Raw genomic sequence first — 26405 nt, forward strand, 5'->3', positions numbered from 1 at the left:
CTCTGTTTTTATTGCAAAGTGAATGAGACCTGGGGAAAGAATAAGTTTGAGGGCTCCCTCCCCCTGCCCCCCAGCCCCAAGATGGCACTGACTCTTTCCCATTGCTCCTTTGGCACTGCCCCCTTCCCCCCGGTGACCCTCTGTCTTCACTGATCTCCACACTCCACCCACCGCCACCCTGCCCCTGGCGGCCTCCTGCTTCAAGCCCCGACAGCGCCCCGGCCCTCCCCCATCCGCTCCTCTGATCTCCAACCCTGGCAGCCCCTAGCCCCAGCTTGGCATGGCATCTTTCAGCCTGCTGTCTGCCAAGCCTGGGCATCGCCCGCTCTCCATGCCTGGGCACCAGGATTTGGCTTTTGCCTCCCCAAACCTTCAGGCCTCAACACTATCCTCGCCCCCCCACCCCCTGGGCACCAGAGACTTGCTGACTCCTGCCAAAGTCAGCATGGTCATCCCCCTGCCTCGGGGCCAACCTACACCTCCAGTAGAACTGCCTGGCCTGGCCACTGTCACCGCTTTGGGTCCTCAAACAAATCTCTCCCAGAGTGATGACTCCATTTACTCTTGGGTAAGAGACGAGGACAGCTTCACTGTATCGTCAGCAGCAACATCAAAGGCTCCTCGCGTGTCCCAGAGGCGGCAGGGCTGAGACCACAGTGGGAAGTCCCCAGGTGGACCACTGGCTGACGATGGGCTTCAGGTCCCTCTTGTCAGGACTCTTAACAGGAAAACCGAAAGCAGACCCTGAGCCTATGGGCCCAAAACACTAGTGGGAGCTCGCCTACCTCAGGCCAGTCCAGGCTCTGCCCCCAACTCTGTCACTGCAGGACTTGCTCTGCATTTCATACTGTTGACCCTTCCCTCTTTCTTATAACCCCTCTCCCCATATTTTTATATTTCTCTTCTAATTTGCCTTTTTCAAAATGTGTTAATTATATTAGGAACATAAAAATGTATACATAATACTACAGCAAACCTGAACGCTCATTACCTAGTTTTTTTGTTTGGTTGGCCGCGTGGCTTGTGGGATCTTAGTTCCCTGACCAGGGATTAAACCCGGCCCTCGGCAGTGAGAGCACAGAGTCCTAACCACTGGACTACCAGGGAATTCCCTCACTACCTAGTTTTTTTTTGTTTTTTGTTTTTTTTAAAACCAAGTTAAGTAACTTAGCAACTGTTTTTTTGTTTTGTTTTGTTTTTTGTTTATTTTAATTAATTAATTTATTTATTTATGGCTGTGTTGGGTCTTCGCTTCTGTGCGAGGGCTTTCTCTAGTTGCGGCGAGCGGGGGCCACTCTTCATCGCGGTGCGCGGGCCTCTCACTATCGCGGCCTTTCTTGCTGCGGAGCACAGGCTCCAGACGCGCAGGCTCAGTAGTCGTGGCTCATGGGCTCGGTTGCTCCGCGGCATGTGGGATCCTCCCAGACCAGGGCCCGAACCCGTGTCCCCTGCATTGGCAGGCAGATTCTCAACCACTGCGCCACCAGGGAAGCCCACTACCTAGTTTAAGAGAGGAATCATTACAGAGAAAATTGAAGCCACCTGTGTTCTCTCCCCAACCTCCTCCCCATGTATATTTTCACTACATGTGTATATATCCATTTATAATATGGATATATGTTTTTCATGTTTTTCAATTCTACATAGATGGACTCATACTCTAGGAATCCTGCTGCAACTTGCTTTTATTAGCTCGACATTCTATGAGTTTTATCCACGTTGATAGACACACTCTAATTCATTCGTTTTCACTGCTGTGTAGTATTCCACTACCACAACGGACTTATCCATTTTCCTGTTAATGGACATTTAGATTATTTCTCATCTTGTTTTAGATTGTAAAGGTATATTCTTATCGTAAAATATTCAAATCATATAGGGTACTGAATAGATGATGGACACCTCCCTTTACTTACTTGTCCATCTCAAAAGTTAGCACCACAACCACCTATGTGTATTCTGCCAGCCCTTTTTCTAGACATTAACATACACATGTTTGAGGTGAGGAGGATTTGGAAACCCATGAAGGGAAAAAAACAGAATCCCACATAACGCCTTTGTTCTAAAACCTTCAGTGACTCCCCAGTGTCTGCCGGATAAAAGCCACACTCCCCAGCCTGGCATTCAAGGCCTCATCTCTTTGTTCTCCAGTCCCCAGGCAGCCTGTACAGAGTCTCACTGAACTCAGCAATCCTCTGAGAGCCCAGGTGTTCCAGACCACGGTCAGGGAGAGCAGGACAGGAGTCAATGCTGAGTCTCGTGCCCCGCCCCCACCAGCCAAGTTACCCCACCCGTGGGTACCATCTCCATCTCTGAGTGGCCGGCTCTGGCATCCTCCCTGACTTGAGAAACAAACTATTCTTCAGACAGTGGTGTCTGGAGGCACCACTTGGTAGACAAAGGACAGTGCATTATAACTATATTTTCAATTAGTCGTTCACTTTTCTGCCACACTCGCTAACCAAGATCCAGGAAGAAAAGGCTGATTGGAATCATGAGCTTCACCTCTCCCACTAACGGGGTCAGACTCTGGCGGCCTTTATTGCACAGAGGCTCTGGGAGACACAGGCACACAGGCGAGACTTCACCGCCACACATGAGGCAAGGGCCGGGCAGGACCCACATCCCCTTAACAAGGGGGGCTCCACAGGCCTCCCTCAGCACCCAGGCCTGAAGCTTCTGAACCCTAACTTTAAGGTTGGGCTCACTGAACCTTGTCTGAGAGACCTGGCTGCAGGGAGCTCCTAGTCTGATGGGCAAGACCCAGTTCCTGTCCTTAGGAAACTCTTCACCTGATGACAAAATATCAGGGAATGCCAAAAATGATTTTTCTTAATCTGGCTTTCCTGTAAAATAGGGATGAGTGTTATTGTTTATATTATTAACAGCAATAATAATTGCTACCATTTACTAAGACCTACAATGTGCCTGAGGCCGCATGAAGTTCTTTTACGCATTATCTCATTTAAACGTCTCAACAACCTTTTTAAGAAAGTATATTATTATCCCTATCTTATGGTGAAAATCAGAAAGGTTAGGTGCCTGAGGTCACACACTGGTAAGTGGTGGGGTCAGAATTCGAACCCAGAGTCTTATCCTTAGACACTACACTTTGCTTCTACTCTTGACTTAAATCCTTCTTATGGACAAACAACCCCCCACCATGCACGTTTGTCTTTCCTTATAGAATCTAACTGCAAAAAGGATGTAGGTAGGTGGGGGCCAGGGCCCTGGGAAGAAAGGTGATGGAGAAGGAAGGGAGATGGTGTGAGAACCTCCTAGGGCCATAGGCCTGGGACAAGATGCACCTTTGGTGGGGGGGCAGGGGCCCGATGAAAAGGGCAAGGGCAGGGACTGTTTGGAATCATCCTCAGGACTCTGAGAATTTCTGAAACTGGGCTACCTATATCTTCAGGCCCTCCCAGAGATACTTGGGATATTATTAAGAGGCTAGAAATGCCAAAAGCAAGGCAGGCTTGAGCCAAATTGTCTGCCATACCTACACAACCTGTGGGCACAGAGGATTATGGCTCCGTTTGCTCCATCTGCAATCTGTGTGTAGAGACCCACTTTTCCAACCCAAAATGTTCTGTCTAGGACAAGTGTCTGAAGTGTACCCACACTGTAAATGTGGATAAAGGGGGCCCAGGATTCTTCTTCTCTCCCCAGATACCCCCGCCATGGCACGTTCCACACTGTTAAAAGTGTTATAATGTTTGTCTGTTTCTTTCACCTGTGTTCTGGGGCAACTCCTATGTTGTAAGGTCTCAGCAAATCCAGAATCAATGAATGAATGCATGACTGTAACCTCAAAGATTCGCAGTAGAATTAAGCCATTGCCACCGAAAGGGTCCTAGCACAGGGTGCAAAGACTATTGCCCCACTTACACACTCCGAGCTACTTTTACCCACCACCCTGCCCCCTCCGTTGGAAGGACCGCGCTGCCCACCCGAAGGAGGCTCACCTCCTCTGGGGGCCCAGCCTCCCCTTTACCTCCCGTCTCTATCCAAGGGGCAGGCCGTGAGACCGGACCCAGCTCTTGCCCCTCCCGGGTCAGCCAACTCCGAGTTCTAGGAAGGGGCGCGCAGAGGCGGGGAGGGCGGGGTAGATGGGGCTTCAGAAGGAGCTTCTACACGGGGGCGCTGGAAGGGCGCGGGGAAGACGGACGCAGGGTCCCTGCGGCGTCACCTGGGGCGGGGAAACCCAGAAGGCCGGCGCCCCCGGCTCCCCTTTCGGCTCCTGCCCGCCCCGCCCTTCGCCCGCTCGCGTTTGCGTTCTCAGTCGTGGGGAAAGAGGCTGATCAGGCTCCCGACTCTGCTACTTCGCAGCTGGACGCCTCGTCCGAGGCACGCAGCCTCCCCGAGCCGGCCGGTAAAGTGGGGCCAGTCATCCCACCTCCTTTGGACGCAGTCGGCGCTCAGGAAACGTCAGCTTCCCGCCCTCATCCCGCCCTCGGCTTGTGTTTCCCTCTTCCCCGCTCTCCTCCCTCCTGCGCCCTTTCTCCTTTCGGCTCCGCAATCTTAGCCAAACCGCAGCCTTTAGCAATCGTGCGCGCCCACCCGGCGCCCGGGCAGCCTCGCCGCGGCCGCAACTCACCCTGCGGCCCGCCCGCCGCCCGCGCCCCAGCCCCGCGCGCCATCCGCTCCCGCGGCCTTGTCACCGCTCGGCTGCGGCGTCCCGACACCCCGCCAGGCCTCGAGGACCGGGCGAGGCCGGACCCGCCGGCCAAGGCCGAGCCCGGGTGGCCGAGGGCACAGGGCGGGGCGGCGGGCTCGGCAGCCGGGCCCGCGAGCGCCGGCCCGACCTCAGCCCAAGGGCAAAGCTGCAAATAGCCGCGGTTTCCAGCCCGTGCCCGGCCTCCCTCCCGGCCTTCCGGGTCTTTGGGATTTTCTCTCCCTTCTTCCCGCCGCCCTCTCCTCTGCCCCGTGGCCCCGCCCCCTCCCCGCTGTGCACCCCCCCACACCTTGTCCCGCGCAGCTGGGGCCAGGAGACCAGCGCTGAGGTCCAGGGTTCCAGCGGTCGAAAAATCACAAAACTTAAGTTCGGATTAATTGAGCACATACTATGTGCCAGGCACTCTGCTGAGCTCTTTAAGGGTGGGCATTTATGAAACCTTTACCACCACCAGATAAGGGGTGGCTCCAACTTCCAGATGGAGAAACTGAGGCTCAGAGAGGGTCCTTGGCTCCTAAGGTCACCTGGTTTGGATCTGCAGAATGGGAAGGCATCACCCCTATCCAGAGGGCCATGCTGTTACTGTGCCTCCACCCATATGCTGCTTGCCCTTGTGGGAAGGTGGGAAGCAGCTGACTGGGGACCCGGGACGCTAGTCCGCCACAAATTCTCAGTGTAACCTAGAGCAAGCCCAACCTGCTGGCTTGTGAAACCCAGTGCCAGTTTCCACATCTGTAAAGTGAAGGGGCCGTTCATCCCTGTAGGGAAGAACTTGTTAACAACAGCGGAAAAACAAAGTGGATTGTGAGCTATTAAGTGCCCTGCCCTTGGGAAAGTTCAGCCAGGGGCTGTGTAGATTCAGACCCACAGACTAGGGTTGGCTGTGTCAAAAAGGGCTGAGCTGGGGGACCTGCATTTTAGCAAATGCAGGTATTCTGAAACCATCAGGTCGGGATTCACCAAAGAGATTCCTGGAAGGGGGTGGACGTGGTGTGTATGAAGCTGTCCTCCCCCAAACCTCCACACTTGTCCTTATTCATCTCTGCCTTCACTGGCCTGGACTCAAGAGTAATTGCACGTTTCTTAAGGACCCACTGTGTGCTAAGCACACATATATCACAGCCCCGCTCTCAGAGCATTTGTGACATAATACAGCAGCCTAGCAGGGCTGTCCTCAGCCCAGCTGGCCCCTCTGGGAGAAATGGAGCCAGGAACCTTCTTGCAGGGGGTGAAGCCTCTCGCCAGGCTGTGTGGCGCAGTGAGCAGAGCGAGGGCGGGTTTCCACCTTCACTCCCCCGTCGGCAGCCTACTCTGTGCAGGACACAACCTGCACAGCCTCTGACCACAGCCTGTGCAGAGCTGCAAGAGATATGAGTAGGAGATATTGGGAAAGCCTAGGAAAGGAGCCAACTAATTCTTGCTGGAGTCAGAAAAGAGACAGAAACTCTACTGGGGGTGATCATTAAGCAGACCTTTAAAGATGAGTGGGAGTTCACCAGGTAGAAAAGGAAGTCTAGGCAGAGGCAACAGCTGAGGACAAAGCATAGAAGCAGGGAAACTTGTCCTGTCTGGGAGCAGGTGGTGAAGCTGTCTGGGGGCAGGAAATGGGCAGACTAGGAAGGGGGGGGCACGGCCTTCTCCTGCCCCCACCTCTGTGCCAGCACAGAGCAAACTGAACACAGCTTATCTGCCAACTAGAGGTCTCCTTTCCTAGAGACTGTGAGATGCTGTAGGACAGGGACAGGGACAGTGTCTTATTCATCTTCTGTGGCCCAGTGCCTCACCCAGTGTCAATAATAGTAACAGGAATGATAGTTAATGGGTATTAAATATTTACCATCATGTACTGTACTAAGTGCTCCACATGCATTATCCCATTTCATCCTCAACTTTGGAAATAAGTGCTATTAATAATCTCATTTTACTGATGAGGATTCCAAGGTTTAGAAAGGTTAAGTAACATGCCTAAGTTCACATAGCTATTTAGTGGGGGAGCTAGGAATGGAATTCAGGGCTCTCTGACCACAGGACCCTTGTTCTACACTAACAGATGGACAGATGGAGGGATGGGAGACAGGGAGGAACTAAGTGGAGAAGCGCCCTGAATGCCATGCCAGGGAGCTTGAACTTTACGCCACGGGCAGTGGGGAGACACTGGAAGGTTGTAAGCAGGGAGAGATAGGTCAGGTTAGGGCTTTGAAAAGATCCCAGCAGTGGGAAGATATTTTAGAGCTGATGACACTTGAGCAGGAGGCCATTTTTCTGGCAAATCCCAATTCCTGCCTGTGAGGAGCCTTATTTCTTTAGGTATTGCCTTACCTCTTAGGGCAAGACGTGTGCTACCATGTTCACACGAGGACTACTGATGGCGGGGAATGCCGAGGACGGGGTGCAGTGACCAGAAGGGGAGACTAGTGGTAGAATACTAAGCTCTGGGGAGAGGCCTCTCTTACCGGGCAAGGGAGAAGCCAGGCAGGTCCCCCTTCCCATTTCCAAGACGACGCGGCCCGGCTCGGGGCTTCCAGTCAGGAAGCCGGAAGCATCAGGCCCCACACACTGCTCCATTGTGCACCTGCCTCCCAAGGGGAATGCAGCCAACGGTGAGGCGGTGTTGCAACAGAGATCAACTGCTGGGGGGCGGCAGTGGAGGAGACCTGGTCCCTTCTCTGGGTGTCTCGTGGTATCATTGGCTTTTCCAGCTGGTGGGGGCGGGGGGGAGTCACAGGAAATGGCCCCGGGGGTCAGATAAGCTGAAGGAAGAAGCCGAGTAGCTGGGCGGACAGAACAGGTGGAGTTTCCCCCACCTGCCGAGAGGAGCCAGAGAGAGAGGACAGAGCCTGCTAGTGGCGGTCTGTGGACTGAGAGGGGCTCCCCGAGGGTCCCAGGACAGAGCAGTCCTCACCATGCTGCTCTGCCTCACCCTGCTTCTCCTGATGGGGTTGTCTGCTTGCACTGTGGCAGGTGACAAGGAACTGGCACTTGATGCTGAAGCTGGGTCCTGGGTGACCGTGACCCTGGAGGTAGGTACCTTTGGGGAGAAGCAGGGGATGATACATGGTGGAGGGGGCAGAAGATCCCCTTTATGGCTGCCAGGAGAGCAGGTTGTACACTGCAAGGCAGGGTGTCTGCCTCCCCTCTCTGGGCAGGTTCAAGGTCATGGCCCCTGGTCTGGCAGACCTCCAAAGAGGCACATGCATATGGAAGCAACAGTGTGTGTGTGTGTGTGTGTGTGTGCGTGCATGCGTGCACTCACGCTTCATTTAACAAACACTTATTTAACATATACTATGTTCCTGGCACTGTCCTAAATGCTTCATAAATATTAACCCATGTAATCCTCATATCAGCCGGTGGGAAAGGTATCATTACTATCCCCATTTCACAGATAAGGAAACTGAGGCACAGAAAGGTCAAGTAGTTTCTCCAAGGTTATGCAGCTTCAAAAGCACAACTGTACAGGGACTTCCCTGGTGGCGCAGTGGTTAAGAATCTGCCTGCCAATTCAGGGGACACGGGTTCGAGCCCTGGTCCGGGAAGATCCCACATGCCACGGAGCCACTAAGCCCATGCGCCGCAACTACTGAGTCTGTGTTCTAGAGCCCGTGAGCCACAACTCCTGAGCCTATGTGCCACAACTCCTGAAGCCCACATGCCTAGAGCCCGTGCTCCACAAGAGAAGCCCACGCACCACAACAATGTATAGCCCCCGCTCACCGCAACTAGAGAAAGCCACACGCAGCAAAAAAGACCCAACGCAGCCAAAAATTAATTAATTAATTATTTTTTTTTAAAAAGGCACAATTGTACACCTTGCCCAAGGTCTGATTCTGTGTACTTGTGCCTCAGAGGACATTGTCCAGCATTTCCTTTCAAGGGGGTCAGCTTGGGGCGGGATCACTGTTTTGTCTCACATGTAGAAACTCTTATTTCCTGACAAGTACTGGTTTGATTGCCAGTCTCTCCTACTAAACTGACCTGAGTGCTGTCACTGGGAATAAATCTCAAAGTTAGAGACACAGCATCTGCGCCCCACCCTGTCTGGTCAGGGAGACAAAGATCCTGACCTTGGGGAGTTCCAATCAGATAGGGGAGCAAGGCCAGTGGATCAGAGACAAACAGGCTCAGTGCTCAGGGAAGGCCTCCAGGAGGGCAGATGGGACTGGGCTGGGCCTGGCTCCTCCAAGTCCTGGGATGGTGAGGACACTGGGGCCACAGGACGAGCCATCGAATAACAGCCATTCCTGGTGGGTTTCCTTCATGGCAGGTTTCCTTCCTGGTTTGTCTGAATGTGGAAGTGTGTGCCATTGAGAAGACAGCAGGCTGGAGAGACCCAGGTTCAAGTCTCAGCTTCTCCACTGACTCTGTGCGAACTGGGGAAGGTCACATCAGTTTCCTCACTTGTAAAATGGGGGCAGGGGGGAGAAGATGATCCCCAAGGGTTTTTTTCCAGCTTTGACATGGAGTCTGTGCCCAGGCCCAGGGAAGCTGTGTGATGGTGGCCTCTCTACCTGGCCACATGGGAAACATCATCATCAACTTCAACTAGTACTGCTGGGCACCTGCAAGCACCTCACCCTGCAGCTGGGGCTAATGCTTCTTCTCTGCTCACTCTCATTTAACATCCCTCTGCTTCCCGAGACACAGGGCTTGGGATACAGGAACCATTAATCCAAGTGAGGTGACGGGAGGAACAGTGCCTCTGTCAGGGATGATCCGACCGCCTCCCTAGCTCTCAGGTCTCCCGGCCTGCAGTTAGCCCTGGAGCTGGGGATTTGGGTTAAATGGATAAGGAGGGCTTCCGGTGAGGGCAAGAGTCCTTCCTGAGTGAAAGATGCCTCCGAAAGGCCCCCCAGAAACCTAGTGGGTGGGAGAAAGGTGAGTCTTACTTAATTCATAAAAAGCCATTCTCTCCAGCCTGCATTTGAAGACTGCCTTTTACGAAGGCAAAGTGCTTTTCATAAGATTTTCAGAAATGGGTCCAAAGACACTTTTCCGGTTCCTGGCCAGGCTAGGCGACTCCAGGCTGAGACAGCAGCCCCAGCCATTGATGTCCTGGGGAGGAGACAGGTTGGAAGTGACTGAATTCGTCCAAAGCTTAGAAAACAATTCACTCCTGATCCCAAAAGTTGGGATGAACTGTGAGAGACAAAGGGGTCTCCACTGCACCCCAGCCAGGTCCCTGCTGGTCCCCGAAGCTCCAGTTCTGCCCCTGGGGAAACTGGGAATGGAAGAGCAAGTCCCTGACCCAACCCCAGCTGCCAGCCTCCTGGCAGGTGGCTTGTGTTACTCTAGGGCTCTGTTCACCTGTCTCAGCCTTCCTGCAAAAGGAGACCCCATCCTCTTCCCTATTCCCAGACTATCAGAGAAAGGGCCTTTCATTCAGCATCCTGTATCCCACACATGCTGAGCTCCTGTGTGTACCAGGCTGTGCCAGGTACTGGGGATACAGAGATGTGAAGACGGTCTAATGAACGTCACCCACTGTCATTCTCTCCACTAGCGAGCATCTCTCCCTCTCAACAGAGCTAAGCAGGGCCTTCATCAGAGGCTGCGGTTAAGGCCAGAGAAGGAGAGGACTTTGGCCAAGGTCACAAAGGTTAATGGAGGAATGAGAACTTAAATCTATAGTCCTTGGTCCAGAACTTTCACCCCATCAGCTCAAGGATGAAGATGTCTTTGCCCAGGGGAGTGGCCTCCACCCCAGGCCACATGCCATGATCCTCACGGGAGACCCAGGTTCTAGGGCAGGATAAATCCAGGACACTGGTGGTAGTGCCAGGGGAAGAGAGGAAAACAGGAGTTAGAGATGGGATTGGAGGGAAAGCAGTCTCATCTCGCCAACTGGGTGCCCACCCCAAGTTCATCAGCTGCCCCCTCCTTGTCTATATTGGAGACATTTCCCAAGATGGAGCAGAACCTGTGCTCTGGAGTCAGACTTCCTGAGTGGCTCTACTGGCTCTACTGGCTCTACCACTTCCTGTGTGACCTTGAACAAGTCACTTAGCCTCCAAAAGTCTCAGTTTCCCTACCTGTAAAACAGGGATAAACCACAGTCCCTACTTCATATGGTTGTTGTGAAGAGTAAATGAGATTATGACCGGAGTGTTTGAGCTTTGAGCCAGATGACATGGGTTTGAGTTCTGGCTTCATCTCGCATCCTTGCTGGTAACTGCTCTGTGCTTCAGTGTTTCCATCTGTAAAATGGTGACAGTAGTAGTACTTACTTCATGTGGTTTTGGTGAGGATTAAGTGAATTAATATATGCAAGTGCTTAGGAACATGGTAAAATGTTAGCTATTAATTATTATTATTATTATTTACAGTATTGTGTAAAATGTGCAAAAGAGCTCAGTGCCAGCACAGAGCTCGTGTTATTGAGATTGTTATTGCTCAGGCTGTCTCCTTGCCCCAACTCTAAGGAACTCTCTGCTTCTTCAGGAAGATGTTGTCCCCAGCATTCAGCCCCAGCTCTGGGAAGTGAAGAGGGGCAAAGCGAGCCAGTTCTTTGGACTGATGGGGAAGCAGGTGGGAGGTGAGTGACAAAAGTGGGCGGGTGCCCAGTGAGGAGGGCTTCTGGGTGGGTTCTGTTACACCAAGCAGAGACCCTAGCTTACAGCAGCTCTTATTCCAGTCCAGTAGGGGTCGCTCACGTGATGGGATGGGATAGAGTGTCCATGTCAATTATCATCCAAACCAGGAAACTTCAGAGAGTGGTAATTATGCCAGGCAACAGGTGCAAACCAGGGCTGTCTCCAGCATCCGGGGAGTGCAGTCACCCTAAGGGTGGGGACAAATGCTTTGCATCCTGCTGGTGCCCTTCCTTCAATACAATGGATGACTGTGGAGAGAGGTGGTGGTGCTCAACAGCCTCTAGATGTGAGTAAAGGCATGGGCTAAGCTTCCTAGTTGATTCTGTTTGGCTCAAATAGAATTATTAAAAGGAACCTATGTTCCCTGAGGGCACGCTTGACGCGTGATTCATGTCCTGGGGGGACAAGGAGAAAACAGTCCGAACGGAGAGCCGTTTTCTTTTTCTTATTGCCAATATTGTATATTTTTTAAAGTAGTGTTGGTGAGGCTATGAAAGAACTGGCACTTTGGGCTTCCCTGGTGGCGCAGTGGTTAAGAATCCACCTGCCAATGCAGGGGACACGGGTTTGAGCCCTGGCCCGGGAAGATCCCACATGCCACGGAGCAGCTAAGCCCGTGTGCCACAACTACTGAGCCTGTGCTCTAGAGCCCGTGTGCCACAACTACTGAAGCCCACGCGCCTAGAGCCCGTGCTCCGCAACAAGAGAAGCCACCGCAATGAGAAGCCCGCGCACTGCAACGAAGAGTAGCCCCCGCTCGCCGCAAGTACAGAAAGCCTGCACACAGCAACAAAGACCCAACGCAGCCAAAAATAAATAAATAAATTTATATTAAAAAAAAAAAAATATATATATATATATATTGGGCACATCCATACCCTTTATGGCCATTAAAATGGATGAGGCAGATCTGTGGAAAGATAAAGATCTCCAAGATATTGGTTAAGTGGAGAAAGCAAGTTATATAACAATATGTAAGATAGGAGTTTACCTGTTTAAAAAGAAACACTACATACTTACACAGATATATATATGAAAACATAGGGAGAGTTCCAGAAGGATAAATATCAAACTGTCTACATTGTTTATGCCTAGGATAGGAAGTGGAGGTGAGGGAGAGAGTTAAGAGGGACTTTTACTACACTATCCTCTACATTACCATTTTATAGTGGGCATTTATTCAGAGACAGCTTTTTTTTTCTTTTCTTTTTTTTGTGGCGGGGGGGGGGGGGGGGGAGGCGTGCCACATGGCATGGGATCAACCAGGGCTCAAACCCGTGCCTGCTATAGTGGAAGCACAAGAGTCTTAACTACTGGACCACCAGGGAAGTCCCCAGAGACTGCTTTTGTAATTTAAAAAATGCGTATAAAAATAGAGAAAACCTTCCCAGTACCTCCACACACACACACACACACACACACAAAATAGAGGAAATCAACTTGTGAGCAAACACTTTTAGCCTCAGTTTCCTCCTCTACAAAATGAGTTTTGGACTGGGCCATTTCAGAGCTCTCTTCCAGATCCAGCAACCCATGAGGAAGCAGGGGAAGGGATTATAAGAAAAATATTTACTGACGAATTCCCTGGCGGTCCAGTGGTTAGGACTACGTGCTCCCACTGCAGGGGGCACAGGTTTGATCCCTGGTCGGGGAACTAAGATCCCGCGTGCTGCATGGCACGGCCAAAAAAAAAAAAAAATTTTATTGAACACTGTGCTCACATGTGATTAAATCTCACAATATCCCCTTTACCACCAGCAGGGAAGCTAAAGCTCAGATAGGCTAAATACTTTCCCAAGGATACCCAGCTGGTGCCGGGCGCAATGACTCCAAAGTATGCGCGCTTCCTACTACCCCACACTGCCTCCTACCCAGAGTGTACCTTGTGTGGCCCAGCCACACGAGGACAACAGGGAGTGACTGGAGTTCCACTGAAGACCCACCAAAGGTGCGGGATCCCAAAGAGCCATGAGCCCTTTCACCTCACTGGGCCCCCAGGGAAGCGGTGCAGCCCTCATTCCTTCTCTCTCTTTCCCCCAGGAATACCTCCCATCCAGCCAGAGAGAACAGGTAAGTGTTGTCCAGACCGTCCCCCAGCATGCTCCCTGGGGAGAACCGAGTTGTCCAGGGAGGCGGGAGAGATGCTCTGGCCAGGGCGCACCAGGCTGGCATTGTGGAGGACCGGGGCAGCATGGTTTGGCCGCATGCTCCCTGGTTGTTTCCTTAGAGAGGTGGTCTGTGCATACCTGGGGAGTAGCTGCAGGGATATGGAAAAGACGGGGATGAATCTAGTTCTGCCAAAGGTCCAAAATGACCTTGGGTCTAAAGCCTGGAGTTGGAGAAACTAATCAATCCAGAAGGACCTTAAAAGTGAAAAGCTGTCCTTTTGGTGAAAAGGGAAAAACAATATCAAAAGAAAACAAACCAACCTTTACCCACCACCCTTCAGTGCTCTCAGGAGCAAACCTAACGCCCTAAGACTCACCACATCCTCCCGGGCGCCCTCACTGACAGGACTGCTAGCTCCTCTCCTTCCCTGCCTGCCTGCCTTACCCAGAGCTTGTCTCCATAGCCTGGGCACGGTGCCCTCCTTGGCACACTGCCTGTACTGTTCTGCTGGGTCACATGGCTGGTGTCCCCAGAGCGGGAACTACCCCACAGGCAGGTAGAGGTCTGCCATCTCCTCTGTCCCCACAGTTTCTATTAGAGGTGCCCACGAGCTGTTTGTGGAAGGAAGGGGAGAATGGAGGAGAAAGAGGAAGGAATTAGTGAATGAATCAGTGAATGAATGAACCTCAGCTCCTAGGTTGATTGAGAAATGACTCCATTTATGAGGCCCCAGCTCTGGCCCTGTCTTTCTTGGTTCCCAAGACAGCCTTCCTCTGCTGCACTCTCTCTTTCTCTTCTCTATCTCCTCTCTTCACCACCAGGGTATCAGCGAGGACCAGTAGTCCAGGGCCACCTGGGCAGGGGAGGACCATCTACAGAAGGTAGATGAGAGCTTCTACTGGATTGCAAGGGCATAATGAGAGAGTGACCAGACACTTTGCTGCCAGTCTCCATGGTGGGGGCCAGGCAGCTGGCCAGACAGAACAGGCTCCCCACAAGCTATTAGGCAGAGGCCCCATGGAAGAGAGCAGTCGAGGTGCAGGGAGATCATGATCCCTTTGATGATCCAGGCCTGTAACAGCCATAGCCCTGAAGCTGCACCCTCTCCACCCCCACACACCCAGGCACACTCTGCTCCCCCCTCTCAGGGCCAGCTGAAGCTACAGAGTAGTGTGTGGTTTTTCAGACCCTGGAACATCCCCCTTATTCCCTTACTAATCGCTGTTAGAAAGCCTTAAGGTATTTTCTGTCTTCAACAATTATAAATAAAGGCAAATCGCCCTGGGAGGGGTAACACCCTAAGTAGTTATCAGCTAACACCTTCTGGCAGGGGCCACAACCCCAAAGGGGTTCAAGGGGACGCTCAATAAATGAACAGGCATGAAAGTAGATAAGTGAATCGAGCTGGGGAAGGATCCATAGCTCAAGCCAGTCAGCTCAAGAGGAAGGGCAGGGGGTGTCACAGCTGATCAAAGACTCCAAGCTCAAGTCTGCTTTCCTAATCCTGACCTCTCCCCCCAGAGCTGCAGACCTGTGGACCCCTCTCTAGCTTCCCTGATACCTGCTCCTTCCAACATAGGCTCTTGGGAATAAAGATGCCAGGGAATAAAGATGGGAAAGTCCTCTATATTCCCCCAAGAGTTTTTACTAAGTGTTTGAGCCATTCCACTTGAAGGGCCATGGAAGTCAACCCAACCCAATGCCAATATGGAAATGAATGTCCCTCCATGCAGAGTGTCAGCAGGAGCCTTAGAAATCATTTATCAGGGATGGAAACAATTTGCCCAAAGTCACACACTGAACTGATAACAGAGCCAGTACTAAACACTGTGTCTCCTGCTCCCTAGGCCAGGGCACTTCCCGTGGCCCCAGGAAGGCCTTTGGAATTTTGAGTGGTGGATTACCACTCCCTTTCTTTAGAGAGGATTAGTGAGGGTTGGCTCGTCCATGCTCTGGAGGCGTTTATGGTTGAAAAATGGAAGCTATGCCAGATGAACCTGTAATTTGCTTTAGATATCTGCAGCTGGAGAAACGCGAGTTAGGGATGTGGAGGGCCTTGGGTGGATGACTAGGGAAGGCCTCCGAGGGTGGAGGAGGCAGACCAGTCTCCCCTAACCACCGGCCACGTGCAGCACTCTTCCCAGGCCGAGAGGATGAGGACCACTGGTCAGAGTGAGAGCCCCCGCCACGTGCTTCCCAGAGGATGAAACCCTTCTCCCTACCTGGACATGACAGCCAACCAGCCCACCTCCGTGTCTCCTGTGCTCATCGCCGGCATGTCCCTCCCACCAGGCCCTCACTGAACTCACTGGGGCTCCTCCCAGGACTCTCGGTCTCAAGCAGCAGTCGTGCATAAGTGCACTGTTGTCACCACTGTGAGCTAGTGACCCTGCCCGCACCCCCCCTCACTTGGACCTCACTGCACAGCAGGATGAGTCTCCCCCGCTCCTCTATCTCCTGTGCCCGGAACACAGCAGGGGCTCAATAAACCAATGAACAGTGGATGGTTTCTTCTCCGGTGCAGGGCAGAGGGCAGGGATGGCCTGGGCTCTGCACCCTGCCCAGTGGCCTGGCATGTCAGCAGTTGGGAGACCTCTTCCAGAGTCGTAAAGGGAAATACTAAACAGTCGTGCTCCCCACCCGAAGTGGGAAAACAGGCTTGGGACACAGGTAAAGGTGACAGCCCCCACCTGAAAGCAGACACCCGCTCCCTACCCACCATCATAACCTCAAGGAGAATTGGGTCCCAGGTCCTTCATCAATTCTTGTGTATGAGGTGGCCCATCAATGGACTGCTCTGCTTTGGGGACACAGGCAGCTAGTCATGCTCCCAGCAGTGGGAAGAGCTCTAGAGGAAGGAAACAGGTCCCACCTCAGGGAGCCGCCACCGCCCCCCCACTTCTGATGGGGAGACCATTGTCCTGCCCAAGTGGTTCATAGGCAGGTGGGACACAAAGGACCCCAGGATGCTTAGAAAGAGCTAGAATGAAATCCTAGGGGCCAAAGCTAGGTAATAAGCATAAAGGTGAACAAAAGACTGAGCTGGGAGTTGTGTGGGTTCAGCGGTAAAGGGCGATTCATTAATTCACTGGGCTGCATAACATTCAGCTTCTCTGTGTCTCTCTTTCCAAAAAGAAAATGGGTTAGGGGCTTGGGGGGCGCCTGATTCTTTGGGGGCGGGGTGGTTAGGCTGTTTAAAAGGAGGGGAAGAAGGCATTGGTGGAGAGGCCAGGCCCTTCATCTGGGTGCCAGGGAAGGTTTTAGTGACAGCAGAGGCCCTGAGAGGCCAGACGGTCTGCACAACCAGTAAGTCTTCTGTTTGACCTGTAGTGAAATAGTCTCCATCTCAAGACTGACTGTTCATCATGAGGCGTCTCTCTTCCTCATTCTCACACCTTACCCGTGTCCAGAAATATGGGAGTAGGGGGCGATGCAAGCCTTCTCCTGACAGCAGGCCTCCCAGGGTCCAGCACCTGCCCCAAAAAAAGTCCAGCTCACACTCCAAAGGAAAATTAGCTCTTACTGGAAGGAGTGGCACACACATCCAGAGATGGGAGAAATTGTTGGTGGCCATCTCTGGAGGTGATCTACCACACCTTTTTTGGGAGATAAGGGTATAGGTTCCTAAAAACTTTGGAACTGATTAAACATAAGGCGAGTGGTTTCCAGAAACAAATACCCAGTTGAGAAAGACTGACTTCTTGGAATGGACATGACTTATCAAGGATAAAGGTGTTTACATCTCACACAGAACATCTGGGAGGAGCAATGGAGCCAAAGTTGTGCAACTGCACAGGTTATTTTCTCCACTCTTGGGCACAAATAAACAACCCCCCAAACCCCAAAATGGTAGCAGCATGACCTGCATCTACACATATTGCACAAGACGGAAAAGACAAACTGATATTCCAACAAGGGGCATTTTTCACCACTGGGCAGTCTTTTTTTTTTTCTTCTTAGTGACATTCATTGGCATTTTGTTGAAGATACCACAAAGGAAGTGGGCAATTAAACTGTCCCCATCAGCAGGAGACAGTCTGGAAGAGACAGTCGTACAAGTTTATAGCAGAAAGTGCTGGAGCAAACCCAGAGGTCCAATTCTACAATTCCATATCAACGAATAGCAAAAAGTAGTTTCTAGAATTCCTGGCATACATCATATATATTTAACAAAAGAGTTTTCACCTTATTCTCTGAACATGCAAAACCCTCTATAGCACTGTGTATATATGCGCACCTGTGAGGATCCTAACGCTGAGCCAGTGAGCCAGGCCTTCTCCCTCTGCCATCACTGTACCTCACTTAACGGGACCTGTCATCCTACACAAAGAACTAGTCGTGGGCTGGGAGTGACGGCAGGTAGGTGGGGTTCTTGCCTTTTCACTGGAGCTTTCTCAAACCAGGGCTTCTTATTTATTAACCCCAGTTCAGAAATGGACTTCAAAGGCTCAATTTCCTGAACTGTAGACAAATGTGTGCATATTTGCATTTATGTACATTTTTAAAAAAAGACTTGATGCTTTGACTAGATTCTCAAAAGGTCAGAAGGAAAGTAAAAAGGGTAAGGATCACTGAGAGCTACACTGCTTGATCCTAGCACCTTTCATACAAACTACACTTCTTCAATGTTTGGCAAATCAATTGCTCTTCAAAGGAGGAAAAGGCAGCCATGTTTATGACTACAGTTACTAATATACATTCAAAAAGCTGCTTTTCATTGGTTTCATATTCCAGAAGGAATGTGTGCTGTAAGCAAGCTGTGGTATTTTTCTATACTGGCTTCACATGAACTCCATTAGAGGCCATTCCTAACCCCAGCGAGGCAACCTGCCCAGAACTACAGGGACAAACCAAAGCTAAGGACATGTCAAAAGCATCATCTTCCCTATAAAGGGCACACCATATTCTTAAAAGTTACTTAATATGACTCACTGTTCCCCCTGTGAGAAATGGGAAAGCAGGCACAGAGGCATCAGATGACTCACAATAGCGTTGTCAGAAGCATGGGATTTGGAATCAGAGGAGCAAGGCTCTCGTTCTGTTTCTATAACCCAGCAGCAAGACCTCTGAGCCTCACATTTTCTCATGTGGAAAAGGGCTACAATACTCACCGTACAGTGGTGGCGTGGTAAGGGCTGAAGGAAACCATGTAAGTAAAGGGACAGACAGTGCTTGCTGAACAGTTTATTCCTAAATCGGAAGCAGAGCCAGAATGAAGCACATCTTTGTTTCCTGGTTTAGGTCTCTGGCCTCCAAATGCTGCCTATAGGAGCAACTAAAATCAATTCTTTCATCTTAAAAGTTTTCACCAGTGTTGTCATTTTTCTGGCAATGGAAGCCACTAGAAGCATGGGGGTCTACAGTTGAAGCAAGGAAATCTAACTAGAAGGGAGATGATAAATCATTAAGGAATCAAAAAAGCCAAGAAAGCAAATGATATAGGTTCTCAAGCTGGTCAGACCAAAATATTTGTCTTTGACGCTTCCTGCGTCACCCTGTGCTCTAGGTTTCCTTCTGCAAAACCGGTGTGAATTTCCATGGCACCGAGCTAACGTGAGGGTCAAACAAGGCAGTGTGAAGGTACCCAGCACACTGCTGAGCAGATAGGAAGCAACCAGCACGTGCTAGGGCTCTCTGCCTCCCTCCAGAAATAGAGTAGGTGCTTCCATTTAGAGAGTTTCAGGAGCTAGATCCAGGAACGACTCCAGACTTTTGCTCTTCTAATGAAGGAGCCTAAGCAGCTGAGCTTCTTTTGTGCAGGTAAAAAGGAGTCAGAGGGGACAGGCTGACTCAAAGTAGCCAAGGAAGTGAACGGTCTGTTCCCATACCTGTAAGGATTTAAACCAGAGAAATCTTCCTTTGATTTCTAGGTGAGGGAAAGGGGGTGGCAATCAGTGGAGGCTTGGGATCCGCACTGGGCACAAAGCTTCAAGTGCCCTGACCTCTCAGCATCCATGCTCGTGGTCCACATTACCTACCTCAAGTTTTTCAAAATGTGAGAGGGAGCAGAATTTCCCTTTGATGCGAATACCTAGAACAGGGAGATGTGGGCGCACATCTTTCTAAGATGTGTAAGAAGGGTCTTTTTATAAGCTTGAGCTTCTCTCCATCCCATCCCCCACCCCCAGTCAAGTGACACACTGGATTCTAACCTTAGCGAGGAGGACCCTTAGCTCGTCTGCCAGGAGGAGTTCTCAGCACGCCGGCCACAGCGGGCAAAACCGCCCCAGCAAGTACAATTTCCACCCTCCTCCTCTCCACCATCTAGCCAAGTGCCTGGCCACCCTCTTCCTGCTCTAGGTAAATGCTACAGGAAAATGCAGCTCCTTTAAGAAATCATCTCAACCTGAGAGAGACAATGATTAGAGGTGGCACTGCTCACTGCTGGCAACTAAGCCTGGAGACAAGAAGGGACCCACCTTTTCCCACCTCCCACAGCTATCGATTGAACCCCACGTATCCTAACTTCCTGCTGGGTTTTCTGTCCTTGAACTTAATGAACTTAATGGAAGAATGGATAATACAGACTACTTATTGCTATGCATACCTATTATCTGGAACCAGAGTGTGGCAGGGAGAGTTTATCCCATCAACTAAACAAGCTCAGAGTAAGCACTCCCTCCACAGATACCCTGCATCACAGAGGAAGAAACAACCTTCCCCAGCCACAAACCACATCCCTCAACAGTCAGTTTACTGCTAGGAAAATAAATCCCAAGTGCATTACCTATTAGCAGCAGGTCAGTGGCACCATTCTGTACTCAAATGAGAGCTCCTGGGTGAAACAGACTTGAGCAGAGAACATGCTTTATTGAGGAGTAGATACAGAACAGCACATTCTACCACATGTGGGGAAGGATTAGCTTCTGTAAAAGGCCTTTACCCCTTAAGAAAACCCCCAGTGAAGTTGCTTTTGGATAAATTTTAACAGTGACACTGAAACTGGCAGGGAGCTGCCACTGAACATGCTTAAAATTAGCTCCCCCCAACCCACAGTGAATATAAGTAGTGTACAAAGATGACAAGAGAAAGGCACAAATGACCAGAGTTGGGATTGTGGTGAGGGTTCCACATGAAGACAGCGGTGTTGTAGGAGACCAAGTTGGAAAGGGTGACATGTCATACATCAAAAGCTGCCCCAAGATAGCAGGTTATAATGGGCTAGAGAGAAATTAGAGGGAGCATCTCTTCCTTCACTTAAACACCACCAAAAATAGGAGACCAGAGAATGGGGAGATGGTGGTAAATCCCAAAAAGGAAATGGAGGAGGAGTTCTTGGAAGGGCATAAGCACTTCAGTCTTAGAGGGAGGGTGAGGCACTGTTGAAAAGGGAAGCAAACCTTGGCAGCGGTGGCCATTATGCCTTGCTGAGTCATGGGCTGAGACACGGAAGTCATTTTCAATCACTTCTCCAAGGATGTTCAGACAAAAGCAGTGTAACTTATGTGGAAGTATAGGTATGCTATATCAGACTGATACTGGTGAAAAGGTTTCTGCAGTATAATTAACCATTTAACATGCAGCATGAAAGGGAGAACTGGAAATTATTTTGGCACCTGCAAACGTAAAGACGGGCAGGGAGTAAAGAGAAGAAAACGTTTACTCCTGGGCACTTTCTGGTGAGGCAAAAAGTAGCATTCCATTCCCTTCCACCAAGACGTTGCCCACTGCCCACAGGTGAACTCAAATCCAAATACAGAATCACCACTTCTCAATTCTTTTCTCCGTCTCATTCAGATAATGTGCTGTAACCAAGATGAATCCCTGCAAGTCTTCAAAAGTATTTGGCTCTGGTCAGCCTGATACTGATCAAAAACAGGTCTTTCAGTAAAAATGGAGGAAAAAACTTAAAGTGAGATGAAATCTAAAGGGAAGGGACCCCTCCCAGGACACACACACACTCAGAAGTGTTACCTCTTCCCTGCCCCTCCAAGAACACAGGTAAGGAGTAACTGGGAAGGTCCTGGTGGCGGTAACCGTAGTTGGTGGTCTGGTGACTGGGCAGCAAGAAGAAGCACTATTACAAAGTTTAGAAGACACGACACAACCTCATGGGGCCAGAGGAGAGAACCAGTGACTGGACAGGTACAGTACCAAAACAGAACACCTTGGGTCAGTGCTACGAGGGATCTGCACTCAAGTCTAATACAGATCCCATCCAGGCAACCTCACTGAGGCCGAAACAACAGTTCCTCAGAACCAGCGTCTGCAGTGTACACGAAGGTCGGAGCCAGGACAGTCCTGAGGGGGATGGCCTTCCCAAAGGATACTGTACTTGCCAATCACAAGAGCAACAGAAATGACAGACAGATCCCTAGGGTACGGATTCCTACTGCTGGGGTTCGCTGGCTCGGAGTAACCGGTCACTTTAAGTGCCCTTGGGAGGGGTCCATTTTAAACAGCTTGGATCCATGGTTTTATTGGAGTTGGATCTTTTGGCCTCTTTGGCTATCCACTCATCAATCAGGTCCTGAGGGAGAACAATGGGAAAAATTATTATATACATTCAACTTATACATGTTTATAAGTGGATTCCAAAATGATTATTAGCAAAGAAGAAATGGCCAAAGATTTAATAATATACTAAGGTGTGAGACAGGTATATAAAAAAAAATTATCTTTTGATTTACCTAGTGCTCTCCTACCTAATCCATTTCTTCCTACTATGCCCTCGGTAAGACCTGAAAATCATCATTCATCTTCCATCATTAAACGTTACAAGTCAACTTAAAAAAATTTTAAATTGGCATGAGTTGCGATGGCATTTGTTAAAGGAATTTAAAACCACTTCCACAGGACCTGGAGTTTATGAAGATTCTCCTCCACAGATAGGCACTCTTCATCCAATCTAAGAAAATCATCAAAGGATAGAAGTATGACTGTGCAACATAAAGCTGCTTAACTGGAGCTGCTTACACGTCTGTCATTCAAATCTGAGACGGGAGCTTAAGATAAGCCTAACAATGAGACCAAGTAAAGGATGCAGAGTCAGACTCCTTTACGAAGGGAAGGTTACCTGTAAGGTGTGAAGGCCCCACTTTGCTCTGCTAGGCCTCAAGGGACATTAAGCAATGAGCAAGAGGCTGATAGTAACTTTACCTGTCTCTTCAAAACTAGGTGTTTTCCTTTCCAGTATTTGAGCATCTGAAGGGCTTGCAGAGTGCTGACAATGTCCACAGGATTCACAGCTGTCTCCTGGCTAATTTCTGAAACAGAAGAGCTACTGAGAACTTGGCCAAAATGCAGACACCACCCCCGCCCCGCCCCACCAAGGCCCCCTTTCCCTTGGAGGAAATCTAGACGCAGACTCCAAATGTTTGGAATCTTCACTACTTGACCCAAGCTATTCAGAAGAAATTTACAAAGCATTCATTTGACCAGTTAAAATAACTAGAGAAGACGGATATTACAGCAGGAAACCACTTGGCCCCTATAGAAATCAAGGTCAAAGACAGACCAAACTAAATTCTTCCATCCTCACATAAATATTCAGGGATGTCAGAAGTTCCTGTGTGTGCCAAAAGACTTGAAGTTTTTCTTCTTTCTTGACTTTTGTTGAGAATTAAAGTGTCAGCAACCTGAGATTTGAGATGCAATAACGTATACCTGAATAAAACCTATCTATAAAACACATTTTCTCTGTAAGAAACCAAATCATATAACCAGTCCCAAGAAACCAAATCATATAACCAGTCCCAAGGGCCAAACACTCTGGAATCCTGCGGCACCTTTAGTGAATGGTCCACATTAGTGGGTCTTCTGCTCTCATATTCAGATGAAACACAGAATGGGGCATTTTCTTTGCAGGTTACAAAGCATGAACAGGGCCAAATAGAAAAGTCAGAATATTCAGTGGAGCTAACATCTTGAGGAACAACCATTTTCTAAGAGTCAAAAACCAACCTTTGATAGAAATCTCTTTGCCTTGGAAATTATGCAGGTAACGAAGAAGCACTTCTTTCCAGTAACTGCGGTAGCTTATGAGCCCCAGATCTGAGAGTGGACGCTCTGGGGAGCCAACTTTTTCTTCCACTTTGGAAAGCAAATAACCTGCCAGGGAACAATACAGATACTGTGTCTCACCCTAGTAAGAACAATGTACCAACATGGAAAAAGATTTAAGGAGCAGAGTCTGCTTTGCAATATCAATTAGGGTTCAGTCATTTAATGCAATACAATGTTGGCTGCCTTTGTACAAACAAAAGGGGATGAATGTGTATTTACATTTACTTCTAATAGACATTAAAAAAACTCTGGAAGGCTTCACTAGAAACTTATCAACGGTTATCTGTAGGTATGTGTTAAGAACACGGTAGATAAGGAATTCCCTGGCAGTCCAGTGGTTAGGACTCAGCATTTTCACTGCCTGGGGCCTGGGTTCGATCCCTGGTCGGGGAACTAAGATCCCACAAGCCAAGTGGTGCAGCCAAAAAAAAAAAAAAAAGCCGAGAAGCAAAAACAAAAACAAAAACAAAAAACAGGGTAGATGGGAACAGAGATTGGGAAGCCATTTCACTATACAGCTATTAATCTTTTTCAAATTTTTGAACTTTAAGAATGGGTTATCTCAGTACTGCCTATGAAATACTGGTGGGGGGCGGGGAGGGGGACGGGGATGGATACTATCTGAATTTCACTAAGTCGCTAGTTTTAACATCTAAACGTCTAACTTTCAACACCATGGGGATGCAGTCAGCAAGATTCATACCCCGGGAAACTCTACTGGATAATTAACCTGCTTTCTTCAACAAATAAATAGCAAAGAAAAAAAAGAAAGAGATGGAGTGGGAACTTTTAGACTAAAAGTGATTTATAAGCTACATCTATCAATCCCAATATCAGTTCTATCTGGATTTGAGTAAAAATAATTTTTTTTAAAAGAACAAAATCACAAAATAAGGAAAATTTGAATAGTATAATTTATGACATTAAGGAATTTTTTGGTTTTTTGGTATTTTTTAAGTATAACAGACCTTATTCTTTTAGAGATGCCAAAATAGTTGAGGGTGGGACTATAGGTAAAACAAGATTGGCCATAAAATGGTAATCATTACAGGGGAGTTTATTATACTATTATGCTACTTTTGTATATGTTTGAAAATTTCCACAAAGTTAAGTTTATAAAATAGGTGTTACCTATTCAAAGATATACAATCCCCTCACACCCTTAGTGGATTATGCCATTTCCTGATTCATCTCTTACCAGATGGCTTAAAAAAAAAAAGGATCACAAAGCTGTTTCTAAGAATTCTAATTTGACTAAAATATGTCATGTTACAGTGAATATCGAATAAAACACGGCTGAATCTCATTATTTACAGTAGTTATATTCTACAAAGTCACAGTGAACACTGAACCACTGCTCTTAGGGGAGATACAGGGTTAGGTTCCTGTGGGCTGCTGGTCACATTCTTGTCAACCAATCAATACATAGCCTCGTTTTATGTGCTTTTGTTTAAAAATACCTATTTAATACATATCGTTGATTCATTAACAGTGAACTAACAGCCAACAGCACAATAATGTATGCCTGAATAAAACCTATCTATAAAACACACTTTCTCTGTAAGGCACATCACAGCCTTCCTAGACAGTACTTCAGCACTACGCTTAGGGACCATTTAAAATCAGCAACAGTGAATTCCCTGGCGGTCCAGTAGTTGGGACTCCACGCTTTCACTGCCAAGGGCCCAGGTTCAATCCCTTATCGGGGAACTAAGATCCCACAAGCTGTGCGGTGCGGCCAAAAAAAAAAAGGAAAAGAAAATCAGTAACGGAAAGCACAAAAATATGGGGACTTCCCTGGTGGTCCAGTGGTTAAGACTCCGCGCTCCCAATGCAGGGGGCCCAGGTTTTGATTCCTGGTCAGGGAACTAGATCCCGCATGCATGCCGCAACTAAAGGTCCCGCACACCACAACGAAGATCTCGCACGAGGCAACGAAGATCCCACACAACTAAGACCTGGTGCAGCCACATAAATAAAGATTAAAAAAAAAGGCACAAAAATATGAATGACATGGTACTAATAGACCATGAAAAGGACACTTGCTTAAACACAGAGAGCCGAAACAAGGCACCTTGTTTAACCTCATCTGGGAATGCATGGTGACTTTTTTTTTTGGCTGACATGGGCATGTTGGTTGATTTTGGGCTTATGAATAAATTTTAACGAGTACGCAAATTCCCAAATACAGAATCCATGATTAATAAGACGACTGCCTCTAGACAAAAGCTTACAAAACTAAAATTCCTAACACCCAAGAACAAATTTGAAGCCTTATGCATGTATGTGCTGTTCATAAGTCTCAAACTGGGATAATCCTAAAGAACTTACTTTACTATCCTCTATACCTCCCACCGATAGGTACCAACTCAGGGTCCTGTATTCATTTGAGTGTTCAATGTGTATCAGGCCAACTGACAATGTTCAGATTTCTTCCACTTACTCATTCACTTAATACCAGTGTAATTCCACTACGTGCCAGGAATTGTATAGACAGATCACAGGACAAAAAGACAAACAACAATATTCACATGGTCCCTGCTTGTGGAACTTATGACTTTCCTGTTTCACTTACTGAAATCAATGAGCATCTTGCCATAGCCCTGTCTCATGTACTGAGGCATGGTAAGGATACAGGATACATTGTAGTTGAGGAATGAATTCTTTTCCTAAAATCAAGAGCAAACAGATGAGCGGGTCATGAGAATCTGGAACCAAAGGTGTCAGCAGTCCCACAGATACAAAACAAGGTTGCTTGCAAAATATATGCTAACTAGTCCTGAGGAGCGGCTGTCAGGCTCACAGCTGGTACATCCACACCCTTTATGATGATCCCAGGGTTTCCCTAGCTCTAAGATTTCCAGTCTCATCTTAAGGGGGCTGACTATGGGTTCCTTACAGGCACAGAGCAAGGCAAGAAGGTTTAGAACGCTGAGTCAGTCTAGAGCAGCCCTCTTTAAAAGCAGTATTTCAAAAGACTGTTGCCTACTGGAGAAGGGAGGGAATCCAAACAGTAAGTCCCCATT

At 49.0% G+C, this 26405-nt stretch overlaps 2 protein-coding genes and 1 long non-coding RNA gene across 6 annotated transcripts in view; 1 reads left to right on the forward strand and 2 right to left on the reverse strand.

The window, feature by feature from the left end:
* Positions 1 to 1177: 1177 nt before the first annotated feature.
* On the reverse strand, positions 1178 to 4938 carry LOC309618855. The gene is made up of 2 exons (XR_014238649.1): positions 4598 to 4938; positions 1178 to 1500 (listed from the first exon to the last, which is right to left on the reverse strand). It is a non-coding gene; the product is annotated as an uncharacterized lncRNA (long non-coding RNA).
* Positions 4939 to 7369: 2431 nt separating this feature from the next.
* TAC4 (tachykinin precursor 4) lies at positions 7370 to 20027 on the forward strand. Its single transcript, XM_082373241.1, has 4 exons — positions 7370 to 7695; positions 11114 to 11207; positions 13306 to 13335; positions 15507 to 20027. Exons 1-4 carry the CDS (start codon positions 7579 to 7581, stop codon positions 15548 to 15550), a joined length of 285 nt encoding a protein of 94 aa, XP_082229367.1. The 5' UTR covers positions 7370 to 7578; the 3' UTR covers positions 15551 to 20027.
* A 137-nt stretch (positions 20028 to 20164) lies between these two features.
* The window catches only part of KAT7 (lysine acetyltransferase 7), a 31518-nt gene continuing 25277 nt past the window's right edge, over positions 20165 to 26405 (reverse strand). For all 4 annotated transcript variants that reach the window (XM_082373157.1, XM_082373158.1, XM_082373160.1 and 1 more), the window contains 4 exons: positions 25955 to 26048; positions 23278 to 23424; positions 22474 to 22580; positions 20165 to 21844 (listed from right to left, as the gene is read on the reverse strand). In XM_082373157.1, the coding sequence (XP_082229283.1) occupies positions 21743 to 21844; positions 22474 to 22580; positions 23278 to 23424; positions 25955 to 26048 (450 nt within the window). In that variant the 3' untranslated portion in view covers positions 20165 to 21742. The remainder of the gene's footprint in view (positions 21845 to 22473; positions 22581 to 23277; positions 23425 to 25954; positions 26049 to 26405) is intronic.

This window comes from Balaenoptera borealis, assembly GCF_965194805.1.
Source record: "Balaenoptera borealis genome assembly, chromosome: 20".
NCBI classification, from domain to species: domain Eukaryota; kingdom Metazoa; phylum Chordata; class Mammalia; order Artiodactyla; family Balaenopteridae; genus Balaenoptera; species Balaenoptera borealis.

What these genes read in the sequence shown, in the direction of transcription:
- TAC4 (XM_082373241.1), top strand. Translation starts at nt 7,579, where the DNA reads ATGCTGCTCTGCCTCACCCTGCTTCTCCTGATGGGGTTGTCTGCTTGC. An exon ending in GGGTGACCGTGACCCTGGAG is followed by an intron (nt 7,696 to 11,113) that starts GTAGGTACCTTT and finishes CTGCTTCTTCAG; the next exon opens with GAAGATGTTGTCCCCAGCAT. An exon ending in GATGGGGAAGCAGGTGGGAG is followed by an intron (nt 11,208 to 13,305) that starts GTGAGTGACAAA and finishes TCTTTCCCCCAG; the next exon opens with GAATACCTCCCATCCAGCCA.